Source organism: Saccostrea cucullata, unplaced genomic scaffold, assembly GCF_032062105.1.
Source record: "Saccostrea cucullata isolate Sc308-1 unplaced genomic scaffold, CSIRO_AGI_Scuc_v1 ctg2561, whole genome shotgun sequence".
NCBI classification, from domain to species: Eukaryota; Metazoa; Mollusca; class Bivalvia; order Ostreida; family Ostreidae; genus Saccostrea; species Saccostrea cuccullata.
Window position 1 is genome coordinate 52103 of NW_026935949.1, and position 18011 is coordinate 70113.

General features: G+C 36.1%; 1 protein-coding gene, 1 long non-coding RNA gene and 1 pseudogene across 2 annotated transcripts; 1 reads left to right on the forward strand and 2 right to left on the reverse strand.

Annotated features, from left to right (window-relative positions):
- The first annotated feature begins 1258 nt into the window (after window positions 1-1258).
- LOC134244349 (large ribosomal subunit protein uL14) lies at window positions 1259-9120 on the forward strand. Its single transcript, XM_062726633.1, has 5 exons — window positions 1259-1352; window positions 2521-2604; window positions 4729-4857; window positions 5743-5856; window positions 9009-9120. The coding sequence occupies exons 1-5, from the start codon at window positions 1340-1342 to the stop codon at window positions 9089-9091; spliced, it is 423 nt and encodes a 140-aa protein (XP_062582617.1). The 5' UTR covers window positions 1259-1339; the 3' UTR covers window positions 9092-9120.
- A 1662-nt stretch (window positions 9121-10782) lies between these two features.
- LOC134244343 (rho-related protein racA-like) lies at window positions 10783-14495 on the reverse strand (annotated as a pseudogene).
- Window positions 14496-14581: 86 nt separating this feature from the next.
- On the reverse strand, window positions 14582-16752 carry LOC134244344 (uncharacterized). The gene is made up of 3 exons (XR_009987203.1): window positions 16687-16752; window positions 16369-16573; window positions 14582-16191 (listed from the first exon to the last, which is right to left on the reverse strand). It is a non-coding gene; the product is annotated as an uncharacterized LOC134244344 (long non-coding RNA).
- Between the last annotated feature and the right edge of the window lie 1259 nt (window positions 16753-18011).

Consider the following 18011-nt stretch of genomic DNA (forward strand, 5'->3'; position numbering starts at 1 on the left):
GTTCCTATTTACATCAAACAGAAGTAAGACATGGTTATATAAATAACATTTTATTCGATTACGATTTTTTATGGATGAATATCCTCTCTGTTTTTAAATTGTGCTATGCAAGAAGAAAATTTATATATATTTTTTCTCTTTATATAAAAGAAATGCATATAATTCGATTTTTTTTCACTGAACACTGATAATGGTAATAAACAAGTAGTATCTATACCTCTTGGGACACACCGCAGTTTTCTTTTATCCACTTACAGCGTGTATGTTAAAACAATTCAATTATTTTTTTTTTCTAAAGTAGCCTACACGTTTATCCAAAATTAAGAATTTTGAAGACTGGATAGGTTTACTTAAATAATTGACAAATTGTTAAGATGAAAATTATCTCAATTTAGAACTTACGTTGTATTTTTTTTTTTCCGTTTCCGATCTATATTTTAGTACTGGAAATAATCCAACCTTTACATATGAAATAGTAAACCATTTACTAACATGTATTTTGCATTAAACACTGTTAAAAAAATAAATAAACTACACCTCCATGGATACACTATCTAATTTCTCTTTCAATCTATTTAAATAATTTGAAACATTTCTTTTTTTTTCTCTCTCTCCCTCTCTCTCTATATTTAACGTTAATCCAAAACAAGTAGAGCTTTTTAAAAAAGCTTACCGTCTTTAGCAACAATCTTCAACAGTAAACTGATCTACACCTATCAGGCCGTATAATTCTTGTGAATTTCTTGATTTTGTATTTCTACATTACTTTTTTGCATTAGCCCTAAACAAACTGTTCCCATTCCCTTCTTCAAACAAAAAAAAAGAATAATAACAAATTGTAAAGCCTGCAAGCAATTAAAATCAAATTTTATTTATAATTAAATTAAAGAGATCTTTTTATTTATTGCTTACAAAAAATCATGTTATTAGGAATAATTACTTGAAACGTTTTGTCATTTTTTTAAGATTGAAAATCTTCAAAATTGTTCTCTCTCATCAGAAAGTTATCTCCCTCTCTCTATATACCAATCACAAAAGAGAGGAAGTGCATACGAAGTTAAAAAACTTCAACTATACAATACCGTCTTCCAAGGAAAAATTATGAATTTTGAGATCTGCAAAGGTTTTTCCGTTGCAATTTTTTTTTTTTGAGAGAGAGATTGTTAAGATGAGAATTATATCAATTTGGAATCTATTTTCAATCTATATAGGCATTGACAATTAAATATATTCACAGACCAAATCCCACCTTTTACTTGTAAAATAGCAAACCAAATTTGCTTCGGGCTCGAGATGTTGAACGCGCATGCTCTGTGGGTACTTCCTTTGAAAATACAATATGTCTAAGAGAGGTATGAAAACTCGCCTGTGTCGAACTATATCCATCGTCATCGACAAACATGTAGTTAAAATTACAATGTTCCGTAAATGGAATGTAGATCAAAAGTTTTAATTTCTTTCCCTACATACAAATAGTTTAGATACCACAAAATAAATGAGATATTCAATATACAAATCGTTTGACGAATGTAAACATAAAACTATCGAGCTCAAATGTGGATGTATAGTTATGATCCCCTCTCCTTCCTCTTGGTGCATCACTGTGAAAGTGTTTGTAAACCAGATCGTCTTCTAACTGGCAATATTCTGTATTAAAACAATGTGTAACGTTTTTCTCTTTATGGGGTGTTTGTTTCTACCCGCGTCACAAAATATTGTGGATCCCGTGTAGAAGATAGGAACTTTAGATTTTTATAGATCTAACATCAGAACAACGACAAAGTTTGTTTCATCAAGTGTATTAATAATATCCAAACGTAGTTTACAATCCAGTACAAGCAAAGTATATCAACTCGCTAACTCCTCCTTATATACCCTGTCTGACACCTAACGTGATTTAGGGCACCTACTTAGGGCGTTAGGCTCCATCATTAGGGCACCCTGTTAGGGCAATCGGCTCCATCATTAGGGCGCCTATTAGGGCAATCGGCTCCAAGTATTAGGGCCTCTGCACCATTGTTAGGTGTCAAGACACTTGATACATTTAGCATCTGATAAGCACCATATTAATTAGGACATTGATTAGACTTCCAAGATAAGGGTGCTAATCAGGTACCATGGTTAGGGCTTATCAAATAAACAAAAATAATATTCCTATTTTATTAACAACTGTAGCATATTTACATATATAAACAAAAACATTACAAATGTATTCTTTTGATGGTTGGCAAGTCGGAAGATGACTAGATAGAGGGGAAGGAGGGGGTTATATTATAACAACCAGTAATCATGGTGATCCAGTGTTTTAACTTTGAAATGAACCATGTTGTCATTACCCTGTTTATGTAGGTATACGTTTGTTGTATATGAATGAGGTGAATATATCAGGGACCAACATATGATAATTATAACAGTAGGCTTAGTAGTAGTATAAATTATGAGTATGTTCTCTGTTTTATATTACATTGAATGCTAATTGCATGAACATTCATTGAAGTAACTACATTTCTGCTGTTTCAGGTCGTGGTGGTTCGGCCGGAGGGAAATTCCGTATCTCCCTAGCTTTACCTGTAGGCGCAGTCATCAACTGCGCTGACAACACAGGTTTGTATCTAGAAGAATATTAGCAAACTCAGGTACCATACAGGGGATGACAAATCCCATTGCCCAACGCTCGCTCGGGCCATTGGGGCAAGTGAATTTTAGGGGTGGACAAGTGAAATTTTATCATCCACTTGCCTGCAGGCAAGTGACTTATCAAAAATAAAATAAATTTGAAAGCCATAGATTTAAAGCTGGGCATAAGGGTTTGCATAATTTACTCAGTATTTGTCTTCTTTTTAGCTCACCTGAGCCGAAGGCTCAAGTGAGCTTTTCTGATCAAAATTTGTCCGTTGTCTGTCGTCGTCGTCGTTGTTGTTGTCGTTGTTGTCGTCGTAAACTTTTCACATTTTCATCTTCTTCTCAAGAACCACTGGGCCAATTTCAACCAAACTTGGCACAAAGTATCTTGGGTGAAGGGGATTCAAGTTTGTTCAAATGAAGGGCCACGCCCTTTTCCAAGGGGAGATAATCATGAATTTGTTAAAAATTAATGGCATTTTTAAAAAATCTTCTTCTCCAGAACCGCTGGGCCAGAAAAGATGAAACTCATGTGGAAGCAACCTCAGGTAGTGTAGATTCAAGTTTGTTCAAATCATGACCCCCGGGGCAAAGGTGGGGCCAAAATGGCCGACCCAAGTTTTATATAGGAATATATAGGAAAAATCTTTAAAAATCTTCTTCTCCACAACCACTGGGCCAGGAAAGGTGAAACTCATATGGAATCATCCTCAAGTAGAGGAGATTTAAGTTTGTTCAAATCATGACCCCCGGGGCAAGGGTGGGGCCAAAATGGCCGACCCTAGTTTTACATAGGAATATATAGGAAAAATCTTTTAAAATCTTCTTCTCCAGAACCGCTGGGCCAGGAAAGATGAAACTCATGTGGAAGCAACCTCAGGTAGTGTAGATTCAATTTTGTTCAAATCATGACCCCCGGGGCAAGAGTGGGGCCAAAATGGCCGACCCAAGTTTTACATAGGAATATATAGGAAAAATCTTCTTCTCCACAACCACTGGGCCAGGAAAGATGAAACTCATGTGGAATCATCCTCAGGTAGAGCAGATTTAAGTTTGTTCAAATCATGACCCCCAGGGCTAGGGTGGGGCCAAAATGGCCGACCCAAGTTTTACATAGGAATATATAGGGAAAATCTTTAAAAATCTTCTTCTCCAGAACCACTGGGCCAGGAAAGATAAAACTCATGTGGAATCATCCTCAGGTAGAGCAGATTTAAGTTTGTTCAAATCATGACCCCTGGGGCTAGGGTGGGGCCAAAATGGCCGACCCAAGTTTTACATAGGGATATATAGGGAAACCTTTTAAAATCTTCTTTTCAAGTACTTCAAAGCTATGATTAGTGATATTTATATGGAATCATCCTCAGGTAGTGTAGATTCTAGTTTGTTCAAATGATGAACGCCTGGAGGGGGGGTGGGAGTGGGAGTAAATTCAAGCCTGATGTGCTCAGGTGAGCGCTGTGGCCCCTGGGCCTCTTGTTTTAAAAAGTATTCATAAATACGTTATTAGTTTATGGTAGGGGGCAAGCAAAAATTCAGGTAGGGCAAGTGAATTTTGACAAAGTACTTGCCCTTGGACAAGTGCCTTAAAAATCTATTTGTCAGCCCCTCCCATTACTCAAGCATGCTAGAGGTTCACGGCGAGATACTTTTGACTTGGCGCCGCGTAACTCCGAGGTATATAAGGAGCGTAGGGACGCTAACCGAGGCTCTTACTTGTAGGAGTACCCCTGCCATTTAAATTTTAGTGAGGTTTTTGAGATCTCTAAATTTAAATATTGTTAACAATTCAAGCTCACATTTGATTCAAGTTCAACTAGTATATTAAGTCATGTGGCAGCAAATTCTAAATCTAAATAAATCGAAAAGCTTTAACTTTTGACTTCTGACTCTAATTGTGTGCAAACACTCGTACAATGTCAAAGGACTTGTGGAAAAATCACAAGTATTGTCAAAAATATCCTAAATCAAAATGTGACACTTCAGTGCTTATTCTGACAAAGTGTATCGTAAATAAAAAATGAATAAAGAACTTGAAGAAAGTAAACACACAGAAATCTCCAATTTTCATCGGAACATTAACTTTCTTTACCTTTACAATTTTAGGTGCCAAGAATCTGTTCGTTATTGCTGTCAGCGGCATCAAGGGACGATTGAACCGAATGCCAGCTGCAGGGGCTGGTGACATGTTTGTTGCTACAGTCAAAAAAGGAAAACCTGAACTCAGGAAAAAGGGTAAGCTGGTCTTATTGAAACACAGGTATAATAAGAAAGTATGTAGATCAGCACATATCCTACATTCTGAACTGGGTATTGTTTGAATTAGGCCTAGAAAAAAATATGTTTGTTTCCGCTTTCAGGCTGAAAAAATATAGGGTAGATATGTAGGCAATTTTTTTTTTTGAAAAAAATTTTTTGCTTCTTTAATCAAAACGTGTATAGAAGTAACATTAATGACAAAAGAAATGGTGTTTTCAAGCATTACTGTGACTTAACTTATAATAGAAAGGTGACCCAAACTTCTTTCTGTCTTGAAAAGCTTGCATAGTTGGAGGCTATAATTCCCTGGTTGAAATCTGGCACATCATGGGACAAAAAAATTAAAAAAATATTTAGGGTCGGCACTATAAATTAGGGTTGGTCGGGAAAGCGGAAACAAACCTATTTTTTTTCTAGGCCTTAAAGGAAAAAAATATAGATGTTTTACTGGATTTAACACATCTCAAGTTTTCTGATTAGAAACCAGGTCAAGGTGTGTACAAAAAATATTGTTAGCTTATTCAGTATATCTACTTAAAATGCATTTATTCACAAGTTTTCTTTTGGAGGATTTTTATCCATATTCCCCAGTTTTGACACCAGTGTCCCCTGTTTTGCTGTTAAATATTTTAAAGGAAAAAAATACAAAACAAGTGTTGTAGAAAAGAAATGAAAATTTGAACCAATTTGAAGATATTGAATTGAAAATTTAATCAAATGCAATGTGTCACAAATTCAAATGCACTCCAAGTAATTATCACCACCCTAATGGATCACATCTATCTTGTTTTAAACTTACTGAAGACATATTACCTGCCCCGAGTTACCTAATATCTAAGTATGAATGCTTTGTCTCTTCAGTAATGCCTGCTGTGGTCATTCGACAGAGGAAACCAGTGAGGAGGAAGAACGGAGTGTTTATATACTTTGAAGATAACGCAGGGGTCATAGTCAACAATAAAGGAGAAATGAAAGGTTTGTACATCCCTCCACCATTGACTTTTATGCTACACGGTGTTGTTTAAAAATTATCATGTTATAGATGTATTCATACTTGACCCTTGCTAGAAATTTATTGAAAAATAAGAATAGGATCTTCCATGAATTGTAGTTGGATATAATTTTTAGCTCTACTGGTCAGAGACCAGAAGAGCTTATGCGATAGTAATGCGTCCGTCGTCCGTCCGTCTGTCTGTCTGTAAACAATTTTTCAAAATGCTACTCCTCCTACAGTTTTGGTCCGATTTCAATATAACTTGGCACACAAGTAGACTACACTAAGATACATAATTTTGTGCATCGGTTTTTGATTTCGATGAACGGTGTTGCCGTGGTTACTAAAAATAGAAATTTCTGTGAATTCTTTCAAAATGCTACTCCTCCTACAGTTTTGGTTTGATTTCAATATAACTTGGCACAAAAGTAGACTACACTAAGATACGTAATTCTGTGCATCGGTTTTTGATTTCGATGAACAGTGCTGCCGTGGTTACTAAAAATAGAAATTTCTTTGAAATTCTTTCAAAATGCTACTCCTCCTACAGTTTTGGTCCAATTTCAATATTACTTGGCACACAAGTAGACTACACTAAAATACATAATTCTGTGCATCGGTTTTTGATTTCGATGAACGGTGTTGCCGTGGTTACTAAAAATAGAAATTTCTTTGAAATTCTTTCAAAATGCTACTCCTCCTACAGATTTGGTCCGATTTCAGTATAACTTGGCACACAAGTAGACTACACTAAGATATAGTGATGGAACGATTGTCGCCGACAATCGATTGTCGGTCGTTAGAAGCTCTTCGATGCTACTAATCAATTATAAAATAAATGTCGCCGACATCGCTAACAAAAAATAAAATTGTCATACTTTAATTTTATTACCAAATCCAAGTGCAAAGAGCATAAAAGTAGTGATGAACATTGAAAACATGGAAGGATTCCGTGTCTTGTTGATACTTTTACCGCCATGATTAAATATGGGGTTAGACTAATACCAGGAAACGCTAATATTGCAAGGTTTTACTATACAAAGGAAAACATAATTAGTCTAGTCAATCTTTAAACGTAATTATTATCATAAATACAAGTCTAACTTCTGGGTAATTACTTTTAAGACTTGCAATTTTATCATTTTAACTAATTAAAACTAATTTTAAGAAAAATATACATGTATTAAATGAAAGGTGGGACTAATATCAGTAAAATACCCATTGCATGGACTTTATAAAAAAAAAAAATAAATAAATTCCCATTCTGTTTCAATAGTCTTATATAGTCCTATATTGTTTAAAGTAAACAAAATATTATTTTCCACTTTTTATAAAAGAAATTTCAATTAACATTTTTGAATATTTTATGTAAGTAAATGTTTTTTTTTGTAAAAGTCTGACAGAAATGTGAATAAGTTTCAACTTTTCTATATTAATTTTATTAAAGTTCAAAATTTCGATTATAATCGATTATTAATCGATTATGCCCAGCCGATTATTACCGATAATCGATTCTGATTTTTTTCCGATTCCCCATCACTACTAAGATACATAATTCTGTGCATCGGTTTTTGATTTCGATAAACGGTGTTGCCGTGGTTACTAAAAATAGAAATTTCTGTGAAATTCTTTCAAAATGCTACTCCTCCTACAGTTTTGGTCCAATTTCATTATAACTTGGCACACAAGTAGACTACACTAAGATACATAATTCTGTGCATCGGTTTTTGATTTCGATGAACGGTGTTGCCTTGGTTACTAAAAATAGAAATTTCTGTGAAATTCTTTCAAAATGCTACTCCTCCTACAGTTTTGGTCTGATTTTGATATAACTTGGCATACAAGTAGACTACACTAAGATACATAATTCTGTGCATCGGTTTTTGATTTCAATGAACAATGTTGCCATGGTTACTAAAAATAGAAATTTCTGTGAAATTCTTTCAAAATGCTACTCCTCCTGCAGTTTTGTTCTGATTTCAGTATAACTTGGCACACAAGTAGACTATACTAAGATACATAATTCTATGCATTGGTTTTTATTTTGATGAGTGGGAAGGATCATTTTTCTATTTATTGCTGATTTAAAGTCTCAAGTCCCAACTGCTACTTTTCTCTTCCTTTGTTTTAAGTATAAACCAGTAGAGCTACAGTCTCGACAGAGACTTCTGGTTATCAGATGAGTTGTGCTTTTTTTTTATCCCTGAACCTTGGCGAGGAGATAAAAACACACAAAAAGTTGAATAAAAGTCATATCCAACTACAAATCATGGGAGATTCTTTTTATCGAATGTTTAATACCCCACGACCAATGTTTTGCACTGTTTTTTTACTGTACTCTGCTTTATTTACTTCATCATGCTAACACAAAAACCAATGTAACGTCACAACTGCACTTAACTGGGGGATACCCAAAAATATTCAATGAGTCATATCCACGGGATAAAGGGGTAAAAATGGGATAATGAAAGATGCATGTATAATACAATTTTATTTAACTATGTTGGTATACAGTCAAGAACCTTTATTTACAAATTACATTCACTGAAGATTTTATTTCTCACATAAAACACTTCACTTTTCTCATCAGTTGGGAAATGCTGGTCTTTACCTGATTTTCAAGCCACCTGTATTTATATCTTATGCAGTGTGCTTTTCAATCAATAAAAAGTATAAGTAATACAATATTATACATACTTACTTTGTTTAGATTCTGTTGTTAACAAAATAGAATTCGTTCTTTGTATTGGCAATGTAACAAAATGAACACGGGTGATAACAAACTCGGTGCATTTACTAGGAACAATCCAGAGAGCTCCGAGTATAAAGTGGCCTGTAAATTTTAAGAGAAAAAAAAACGTTGAGAAAATGAGTAAATGGGATGTATTCTAACTGTGATGAGGGCTTGTCCCAAGATACCGTTAGATTATTCTAACTAATGCAGGTTATGTGTATGTCTTGCAAGGGAAGATAATTCAGAAATTGTGATAATTAGGTAAACAAATATGATTATAACCAAGTCGCAAAATCCCACATGAACTAAAATTTAAGATTGTATAAAGGATGATAACCTTCCTATTTTATGAAACATTTTAATAATTTGTGCTTTGATTATTTATCTTTCTTATTTTAGGGTCAGCCATTACTGGACCTGTAGCTAAGGAATGTGCCGACTTGTGGCCCCGTATCGCATCAAATGCCAGTTCTATTGCATAAAATGTACAGATTAAAAGAAAAAAACCACACAGAGTTGTCGTGTTTATAAATCTCCAACATATTAATTTCTAAAAAAGGCTCTTGATTTGCAGGCGTGGGATAAATGTTCTAGGTCTTGTTCATATTTTGCCAATTGTCTTGCATAATTCTTGATATTAGTAGCATCAAATGAATGAAGGTTTTTATTGCGATTTGCTGCATGTTTTCTATGCCCTCTTCAAAGGAGGGAGGGCATATTGCTTTGATGCTGTGTGTTGGTCTGTTGGTCCACCATCGGTTTCCGTTATTTTCATTGCAGAGGTTGCACATGTTGAAATAAAATTTGGTCAACAGATTCATCATCTAGGCAAAATTCTGTTTAGGGTACGATCGGGCCATTTTGGACAGAGTTATGCCCCTTTGACTTCGAAAATTCCAATAATTTGCAGTTTCCATTCATTTTCTTTGAAGAGGTTGCACATACTGTAAAATCACATATTTTCGTGGGGTCAGATTTTCATGGTTTGAGGAGAATCTCTTGGTTCGTAGGGATTTGATTTTGTGAATCAAGAATTAATGAGTATTATGTATGAAACATTTTGCATTTCATGGTGGACATGAATTCGTGGGCATTGTCATACCTTGAAAACAACGAAAATTAACCCCCTGGAAAATTTGTTATTTCACAGTATTGAAATGAGATTTGGTATACAGATTTATAAGGTTAAGTTGTTTTGAGGGTACGATGGAGCCATTTTTGACAGAGTTATGTCCCTTGGACTGAGAAAAATTCCAATTATTTGGGGGAGGGGGGGGGGGGGCGTAAGTGTTTTACAAACATGAGAGAAGAAGAATTTCAAAGAAATAATGCATTTTCACTGTATAATTTATTTAGCCATGCCCTAGCACTAGAACCCCTGACCCTGGGGCCATGAATTTCACAATTTTGGTAGAGGACTCCATGTTGATTACAATCAAGGCAACAGTTTGACTGCTTGATGTCCACGAATAAAGAAGATTTTTAAAGATTGCATTATTTTTAGTGCTTTTGGCCCCACCCTCCAGGCCACAATCCAGAGAGCTCGTGAAATTATAAAGTGGCCTTAAATCATAGAGCTATATAAAAAATTAGTTGAAATTGGTGAAGCGGTTTCAGAGAAAAAGTTGAAAATGTTCAAATGTTGACGAACGACGACGGACAAAAAAAGGATAGCAGTAGGTCAGGTGACCTAAAAAATTGAATGGGTTTATTATGCCCCTCCATAAAATGCCAGAGACCTATATCCTACTGTTCTGTCATTATTGACTTTCCGTTTTTCTCTGCAACAATTGTTAACATTCAACATTTGGATACTAGTAGGCTTGAGAATAGTCAATACATGACACAAATTTGGTCAAAGTTCGTTGTTTTTTGACATTTATCCCGTTTGAACTTGGTGAAAAAACAAGAGGTACTATGAGCAAGAAGCTCACAAAATGATAACTGAGTCTTGACGTTGTAATACAACGTAACAAAAATGTGGTAATTTAGAATTTTCGCTAAATATCCTTTAAGCTGTTAGCTTAAAACCATTGTTTTATATTTAAGTTTGGTTATTGTACATAATGAATTGAATGGACACGTGCAATCCTCTGTCTAAAGTCAGATGAAGTCCGAAGGAGAGGAACGGCCAATGTTTGCAGGTGGGAATTTCCCACTGATGTTGCAGGATATGTGTTAAGATAGTGACAACCAGGTTGTCACTGACTTTTATGTGATGCTGCATTTGTCACCCTCTGCATCGAGCTCCATTTTTTGTTCATATTCCTTTACTTCCTCCAGGTAAGATAATCATTATGGCGGCCATCTATTCTTCCTCGTGGTCTTTGTTGCTTCCTGTCAGCATAGGAAACTGCTTCCTTTTTTCAAAAGCGATGTAGTTGGAGGAAATAAAATGGAGACACCAGTTAGAAAGCTGTTCTGCGTTATGGAGCTACAACACGATATACATGTACATGTAATACATATAAATTAGTTTATATATCCAAATATTACTTGGTCATAGATCTATATAAACCCCCTCTAAGAAATTATAGTCATCATCAATTCACTCGCGTGCCGCAGTGGTTAGCGCGGTTGCTCTAGAGTCGCGAAGTAAGGAGTTGATCCTTACGTTGCGGGTTCGAATACCACTGTGGGACGTGGAGACCGCGTTTTTTTTGGAAGAGACCGTATTTAAACCGAGGTCCCGTGTCGCAGTAGGTGCAGGCACGAAAAAGATCCATCCCCGCTAAAAGGACCTAAGTGCCGAGTGTAGGACAAAATTTGCAGGTCTCCACTGGCTGGGGTGGCGTCTCCATATGAGTGAAAAATTCGTGAGAATGACGTTAAACAGCATGTGCATCCAATCAATCAATCAACTCACTTCATGTGTGAGTAAAAAGGAACTCCAGTCGGGAGAAACTTTGTTTTATGTAACTAACAGTTCTGAGATTCCAAGAAACTGAGAAATGGGATGTAATTAACAATCTGATCAATTTACCTGTGATGTGAGTAACAGTCCCATGACGTCAATGTCTGACTTCTCGATTTGTTTAGTGACGTTGCGATCTACTTCTTTTGTTACGTAAAGTTCACATAAATTTATTAGTCGTTTTAGACAATATTCGGCCGCTAAAATTAATTCCAACGGAGTCGCCGTCTTCAATTGGGACGGAATCTGTGTACCTCTAGGTATTGTAAAAGAGCCAGGAAACACTCTGACGTCACTTCCTGTAGTTTTACTTCAGATACAGTGCTAAGACTTTCCACAAAACTTCCCCTAAACATGGCTGACATTACTTCACATCTGGCTGCGAGAACAACTTTATTGGCGAAAATGGTAGTCCCTGGAAAAGAAATTAAATCAATGCTTACAGACTTAAAAATAAATAACGAATAAAAAATATCTTTATTTACATTTTCTAGTCAACCATATTAAAATTTGTATTACCTTCAACATGAAATATGACGTCAGCATAATCAGGGTTATTCAAAAACAAATCTTTCATTTTCTTTCCTGTTTCGTTATTGAGATACGTCCCTATGCTCGGGTTCAGAAACTCCTGTTCTGTGAGACAGTTCTCACACATTGTTTGGAGTTGACCTAACCCGAACATTTTAGCTACTCTGCTCAAGTCATTGATTTCCTCTTCAATATCAGTTATGTCTTTTGGCTTTGGCGATCCTAATTAAAACGTAAAGTACAAGAGTAGTACGTTCCAACAAAATATGCCAGTATACTTTCTTACTAAACAATGACTTGTAAAATCAAGACGAAGAAGCTCTACATGGTCATCCTTATCTAACTTGTATCAGGAATAGTTCTATTTCTCAATATTTAACGTGTAATTACCAGTGTATAAGAATTTCAAAAACGTTTGTTTTGATTCCATCACAGAGATGTATAGTGGTGTGTTTTGTCCCGACATTCTCCTAAAGCTAGGACCGTTGCTATGCCTTCTACATCCCCGGATGTTAAGTCTTCCATAGTAAAAGCCTCGTCTACTATTTTGCTTAGCTGATTTTTCTAAAAACACATAAAACAATCTGGAACTTTTTATTGAAGCTCTGTGGAAACTTTAATCATGTGTTGCGTCAATCTACTGAAAATATGGAGTTTAAAGAGAATACAAGTATGTACCTGTTTACAATGTGAGTATCTGAAGACTTTCTGAAAGAATTTGGAAGCTGCACACAAAATCAGGCGATGAGCCTCTAGCTTATGGTTACCGTCCAGTATGAAGGTCACGTCCGTGTAGGAGGGGCTCTGTAAAGCTTTCATCCAATCAGAACTAAAGGTCGAGGTCATAATCTCCACCCAAGGGGCCTTCTCTGTAACAACAATCAAGAAGGACTTCAAGAGCGAATCTGCGACAACTGTAGGGCTAAATTTGTTCCATTTTAAGACTTACATATACCGTATTATTCTACTGAAGGACAAAAATTTAAGGAAACTACTCACACTAGGTACAAATATGCTTTTAAAATGGGGATATTTTATTTATTATAATCGGAGAGAGGAAACTGAGTGAGGACTTGAATACTTTGGGTGTCACTTTTTTAGGACTTATTCGCCGGCAGGTGGCGCGACCGGTGCTGTATCGTAAGACTTTTTATTTTTATACCAGCCGGAGGAATGACAGGTGCTATAGGGAGGCGCTTCTTTTTCTTCTTGAAAATTCCTCAAAATAAGCCCGAAGATTTTAACAGTTTCCTTTCTTTATTATCCACAGCTCGCTTTATCTATCTCAAAATATATAATCAATCAGCAAAAATTAATTCAAACTTGGACATCTTTCACTGGGTAAAACAGAGTCGAAGAACTAGCATGAAGACTCACCGCTGCAGAAAAACACTCCTCAAGTCCTCTCCGATGAAGAGAACTTGTTTCACAGAATGAGGCGCCAAGACGTTTAGCCATGTTCTTTCCCTCTTCTGTCGTGATAAGATCACCTCTAGAACTGCTTGGCCGCAGATCTACAAATAAGGAGAAAACTCACAGCTTAAACATAACTATAGCACTGCTATCTTATTTCATTACCATAGCTGACTAGTAATTAGTATTGAACAGGGATATATGTTTAGCAATCTAAGATAGCTGGGTTCATTATGAATTATCTTCCTAAAACATGTCAAACAAGTAATGGTAACGATTGTTCCTACAGAAATAATTTATTTTTGTTTATTGGAATGTTTATTCACTGGAAACATGCATATTATTATGGAGATCTTGACTGAGAACCTTTTTATGCAACACCAGAAGCAAGTGTCAGAGTTAACAATTCTCTTGTCTTGCTGACAGTCATATAAGCTGAAACATGATTTTAAAAAAAATACAAAAACATGTGTAGCTCAAGTTCACAATTTTTGTTAGCAGGCATGCATTTTATTTTACAAATAACTTAAAATAATGAGAGAATTTACCTATTTTACAAGCGACAACACTATTGGTAAATCAGAACAATGATAGCGGGCATCGTGTATCCACTTGTCCTCTGTGCTCTCAAACGATGGTCTGTAGTCGATACAGTAACACAGGAGAAAGACATCAGTTAAATGGTACACTATAAAGCGTAGTCTTTCATACCCTTCCTATCGAAAAACATGAGAAAGATACGCTAATTAGCTTACTCTGTCATACCCATCCTATAAAAACACAGGAGAAAGACATCAGTGATGAAGTACGGTAATATTAGCGTTGTCTGTCATACCTGTCCTATAAAAACACAGGAGAAAGACATCAGTGATAAAGTACGCTAATTAGCGTTGTCTGCCATACCCGTCCTATAAAAACACAGGAGAAAAGACATCAGTGATAAAGTACGCTAATTAGCTTACTCTGTCATACCCATCCTATAAAAACACAGGAAAAATACATCATTGATAAAGTACGCTAATTAGCTTGCTCTGTCATACCAATCCTATAAAAACACAGGAGAAAAGACATCAGTGATAAAGTACGCTAATTAGCTTACTCTGTCATACCCATCCTATAAAAACACAAGAGAAAAGACATCAGTGATAAAGTACGCTAATTAGCTTACTCTGTCATACTCATCCTATAAAAACACAGGAGAAAAGACATCAGTGATAAAGTACGCTAATTAGCGTTGTCTGTCATACCCGTCCTATAAAAACACAGGAGAAAGACATCAGTGATAAAGTACTCTAATTAGCGTTATCTGCCATACCCGTCCTATAAAAACACAGGAGAAAGACATCAGTTATAAAGTACGCTAATTAGCGTAGTCAGTCATACCCTTCTTATCAACCTACAGGATCGAGAAATATATCAGTTATAAGGAACGCAAAATAGTGTATTTTGTGAGACCCATCCCTTAAAAAACACTAGCACTAAATACCAGCTATTAGGGCATTATTTTCACACTGCGGCGAATTCGGGCGGTCGACAGGGGATGCTTACTCCTCCATGTCATTTGATTCCAATTGTATATTTTGAGCTTGATTTCGGTTCGTTATCTATAATATTTTCATTACAAGGTATGCAAGAAAGCATAGTCTGTCATGAATACCCTTCCAACCAATAAACAGGAGAGAGAGAGAGAGAGAGAGTTATAAGGTACACAGGAAATCGTAGTCTGTCCAATTTAAGGTTAATTAAGATAAATGTGCGTGTGCACCTTGATACATCTTGTTTGTGAGTAAATGAAAGTTTTGCATGTGAGACTAATTTAAAAGCATAAGATAAATCCGGCCAGCCGTTTTCTATATAACTTCTCTAAAGAGTAGTTTATTGGTTAGTGAATTTCACAAGTGTGTCACATATACTCCACTCAATTTTTGATATTGGCTTTTGTTTTAAATATTTACCAGCAGAATCTTTATATGGATGAAATACATGAAGGCAACTAACAGTATTCAAGCTCAAAAGCCCATTAAACATTACAAATCAGGAGCAGAGAAAACACGGACTTCTTATACATCAAAGGTAGGATCAGGTGCCATGGAGGAGTAAACAACTCACGCCGTGTGCTTCCTTCCAGCTTTCAGTGTGTTGTAAATATACAGTAGCCTAACAATTTGTATGTAAAGCGATTTGACTCAATTGCAGATTGTATTTGCCGACAGCGTCAATGTATCGACGGTAGAACATATAAAATCATGGAAATGATGACTTGAAACGAGAATGGTTGTATAGTCTCTATTTTCATCAACTTTGGTAAAAACTTTCCTCGCACGGTTTAAGAAATTGTTCAAACGTGTTAATTTAGCATCCCCTTGAGTTTTGAATCAACTGAGAGATATAATTAAGCCTCGTATGCAGACGATAACTTATAACGGCTATATAATTGCAGCATAAGGTAGGGAAGTTGACGATTGAACAGATACATTTCATACCAATTCATACATATACTAAACAGTCAATGGATGGAAATCACTCATATGCTCAGCCGTGTCAAAGAGTGACACACTGTATGGTTTCCCTTCTACTGTAAAAGTAAAGGTGTGATTGTCAAACACCGTGGGGACGGATTCCGAGTGGAAAACACCAGTGGCGTACGTATAGTGAGGAGAGAGGTCTTCCCCACATTCCCATCCCCACCACAACCAGTTTAATGTCACCCATGGCGGGAAAATTCTACCAAAAAACAATTATAATAATTATAAATTTTATAAAAGTTTTAGCATTACAAAATTTTGGTATTTCTCAGTAGAATTACATGATTCCGGTATTTCTTCGTAATCCTTTTGCCAATTAAAAGCATACGTATTAATTAAACGTTGTTAGATTAATGTCCATCACAAAATGTCTTACATTTTAAATATTTTATTGAGCAGTCCACAACAAATAATATTTGGACGGGCGGGAGATGTTGGACAGGTACATCATCTTTTTACTCTCCAGATTTATTTTGACATTCTCTAATTTTTTCTGAATTTTTCTGCATGTACTGTGATGCGGGTTGGAGTTGCAAGCTATATTTGCCTTTCAACTGTCGCAAGGGTTCGTTGGGACTCGACTGAAAAACAATATACATGTACATATAGCTATTTAATTTTCGACCAAGCCTATCTTTTTGATGCTATTATTCTGAGAAATTTATGGATATATTCCTTTAAGAAATAAGTATACCTGAAATCTTGTCGTCCCTGCTTTGATGAATATGTCAACAATAACTTATGGTAAACATCCGCTTCGATTATATTTATAACATTGCGAAATATAGAAATATATTTACTGACCAATCGGTATGCGAGATATATTTAAATAGTAAATACACAAATGCACAGGGTGGATCAAGAAATTCTCGGGTAAATTGCAGTTCTATAATTCAGCAATTTGTATTTGGTAGGATACTAGGAGTCATAAAATTCAATTAAAAATTGTAGTCTTTTTTCTTTGTATTGTTTTCAGCATACCTTATAGACTAGCCTTGTAGACTAAGATGTGACCAGTAAATTCAAAGATGGTACATGTATTAATCAGCCTTGTCTGCTGTATCCTTTACAAACTGTTCATGTAGTCTTTCCGATTTATAAAATTATCACCTCCGATTAGAAGTAATGCTTCATATTTCGCCCAAAACTTTGTGATATAATTAATGGAGCTCCATTCCGACAAAATATTAAGGTCTTTCCTTTCATAGTCACTTACTTATAATTACTTAATTAGGCCTGTTGTTTCGTGAGGAACTTAGGTTGTCGACAACAGTTTTCCAACAAGCTCGTTTCTGCGCTGCTGTCACTGCATCCTGCCAAGTCATGTCATATACCTTTAGTTCTGACTCCGAGTCACGCTGCCAGGTGTTTCTTGGACGCCCCTCTTTAATTCTTTTGCCCCGCGGGTTCCAAATCAGGCCTGAATGCCTGGCGTGTGATGCTAGATGATGACTTCCCTAGCGTGTGTACAATCCAATTCAATTTGGTTCCTGTCCTGCTCTCTTCAATGGTTCTTTAGTGGAGGCCCTTTCATGCCATCGGATGTTTAAGATGCGCCTGAAACTGGTGTTGTAAAATGTCTTCTGCAGGGTTGCTTTTATCAACTTTCACGTCTCTGCATCATAAAAGGGGGGGGGGGCTTCTTAACATTACGACTGAACATCTGCAGTTCGGTTATAATGCAGATGTGAGGCCCATATGTTCTTTAGCATGGTGAATGCAGTTTTCGCCTTGCCTATTCTTACTTGAAGTCAACGTTTGTGCAATCTTGTCTGTCCAGCACACTACCCAGAAAGATGAAGTTCTCTGATGGGCTCGCCACAAACTGAGACAAGTTTTTGGGCAGTGGTGTTTTTTTTCACCAATTCTGTTTTCTTCAAGTTGATTTTGAGTTCTGCTCCTTCTGACGTTGTTGTGTTGCAAGGCGAGTTGTTTATCCTGCATCTGACTGTGGTTGTGTAAAAGAAGTCATGCCATCGACAAAGTTTAGATCGTCAAGTTGCATTCGGAAGTGTCCAC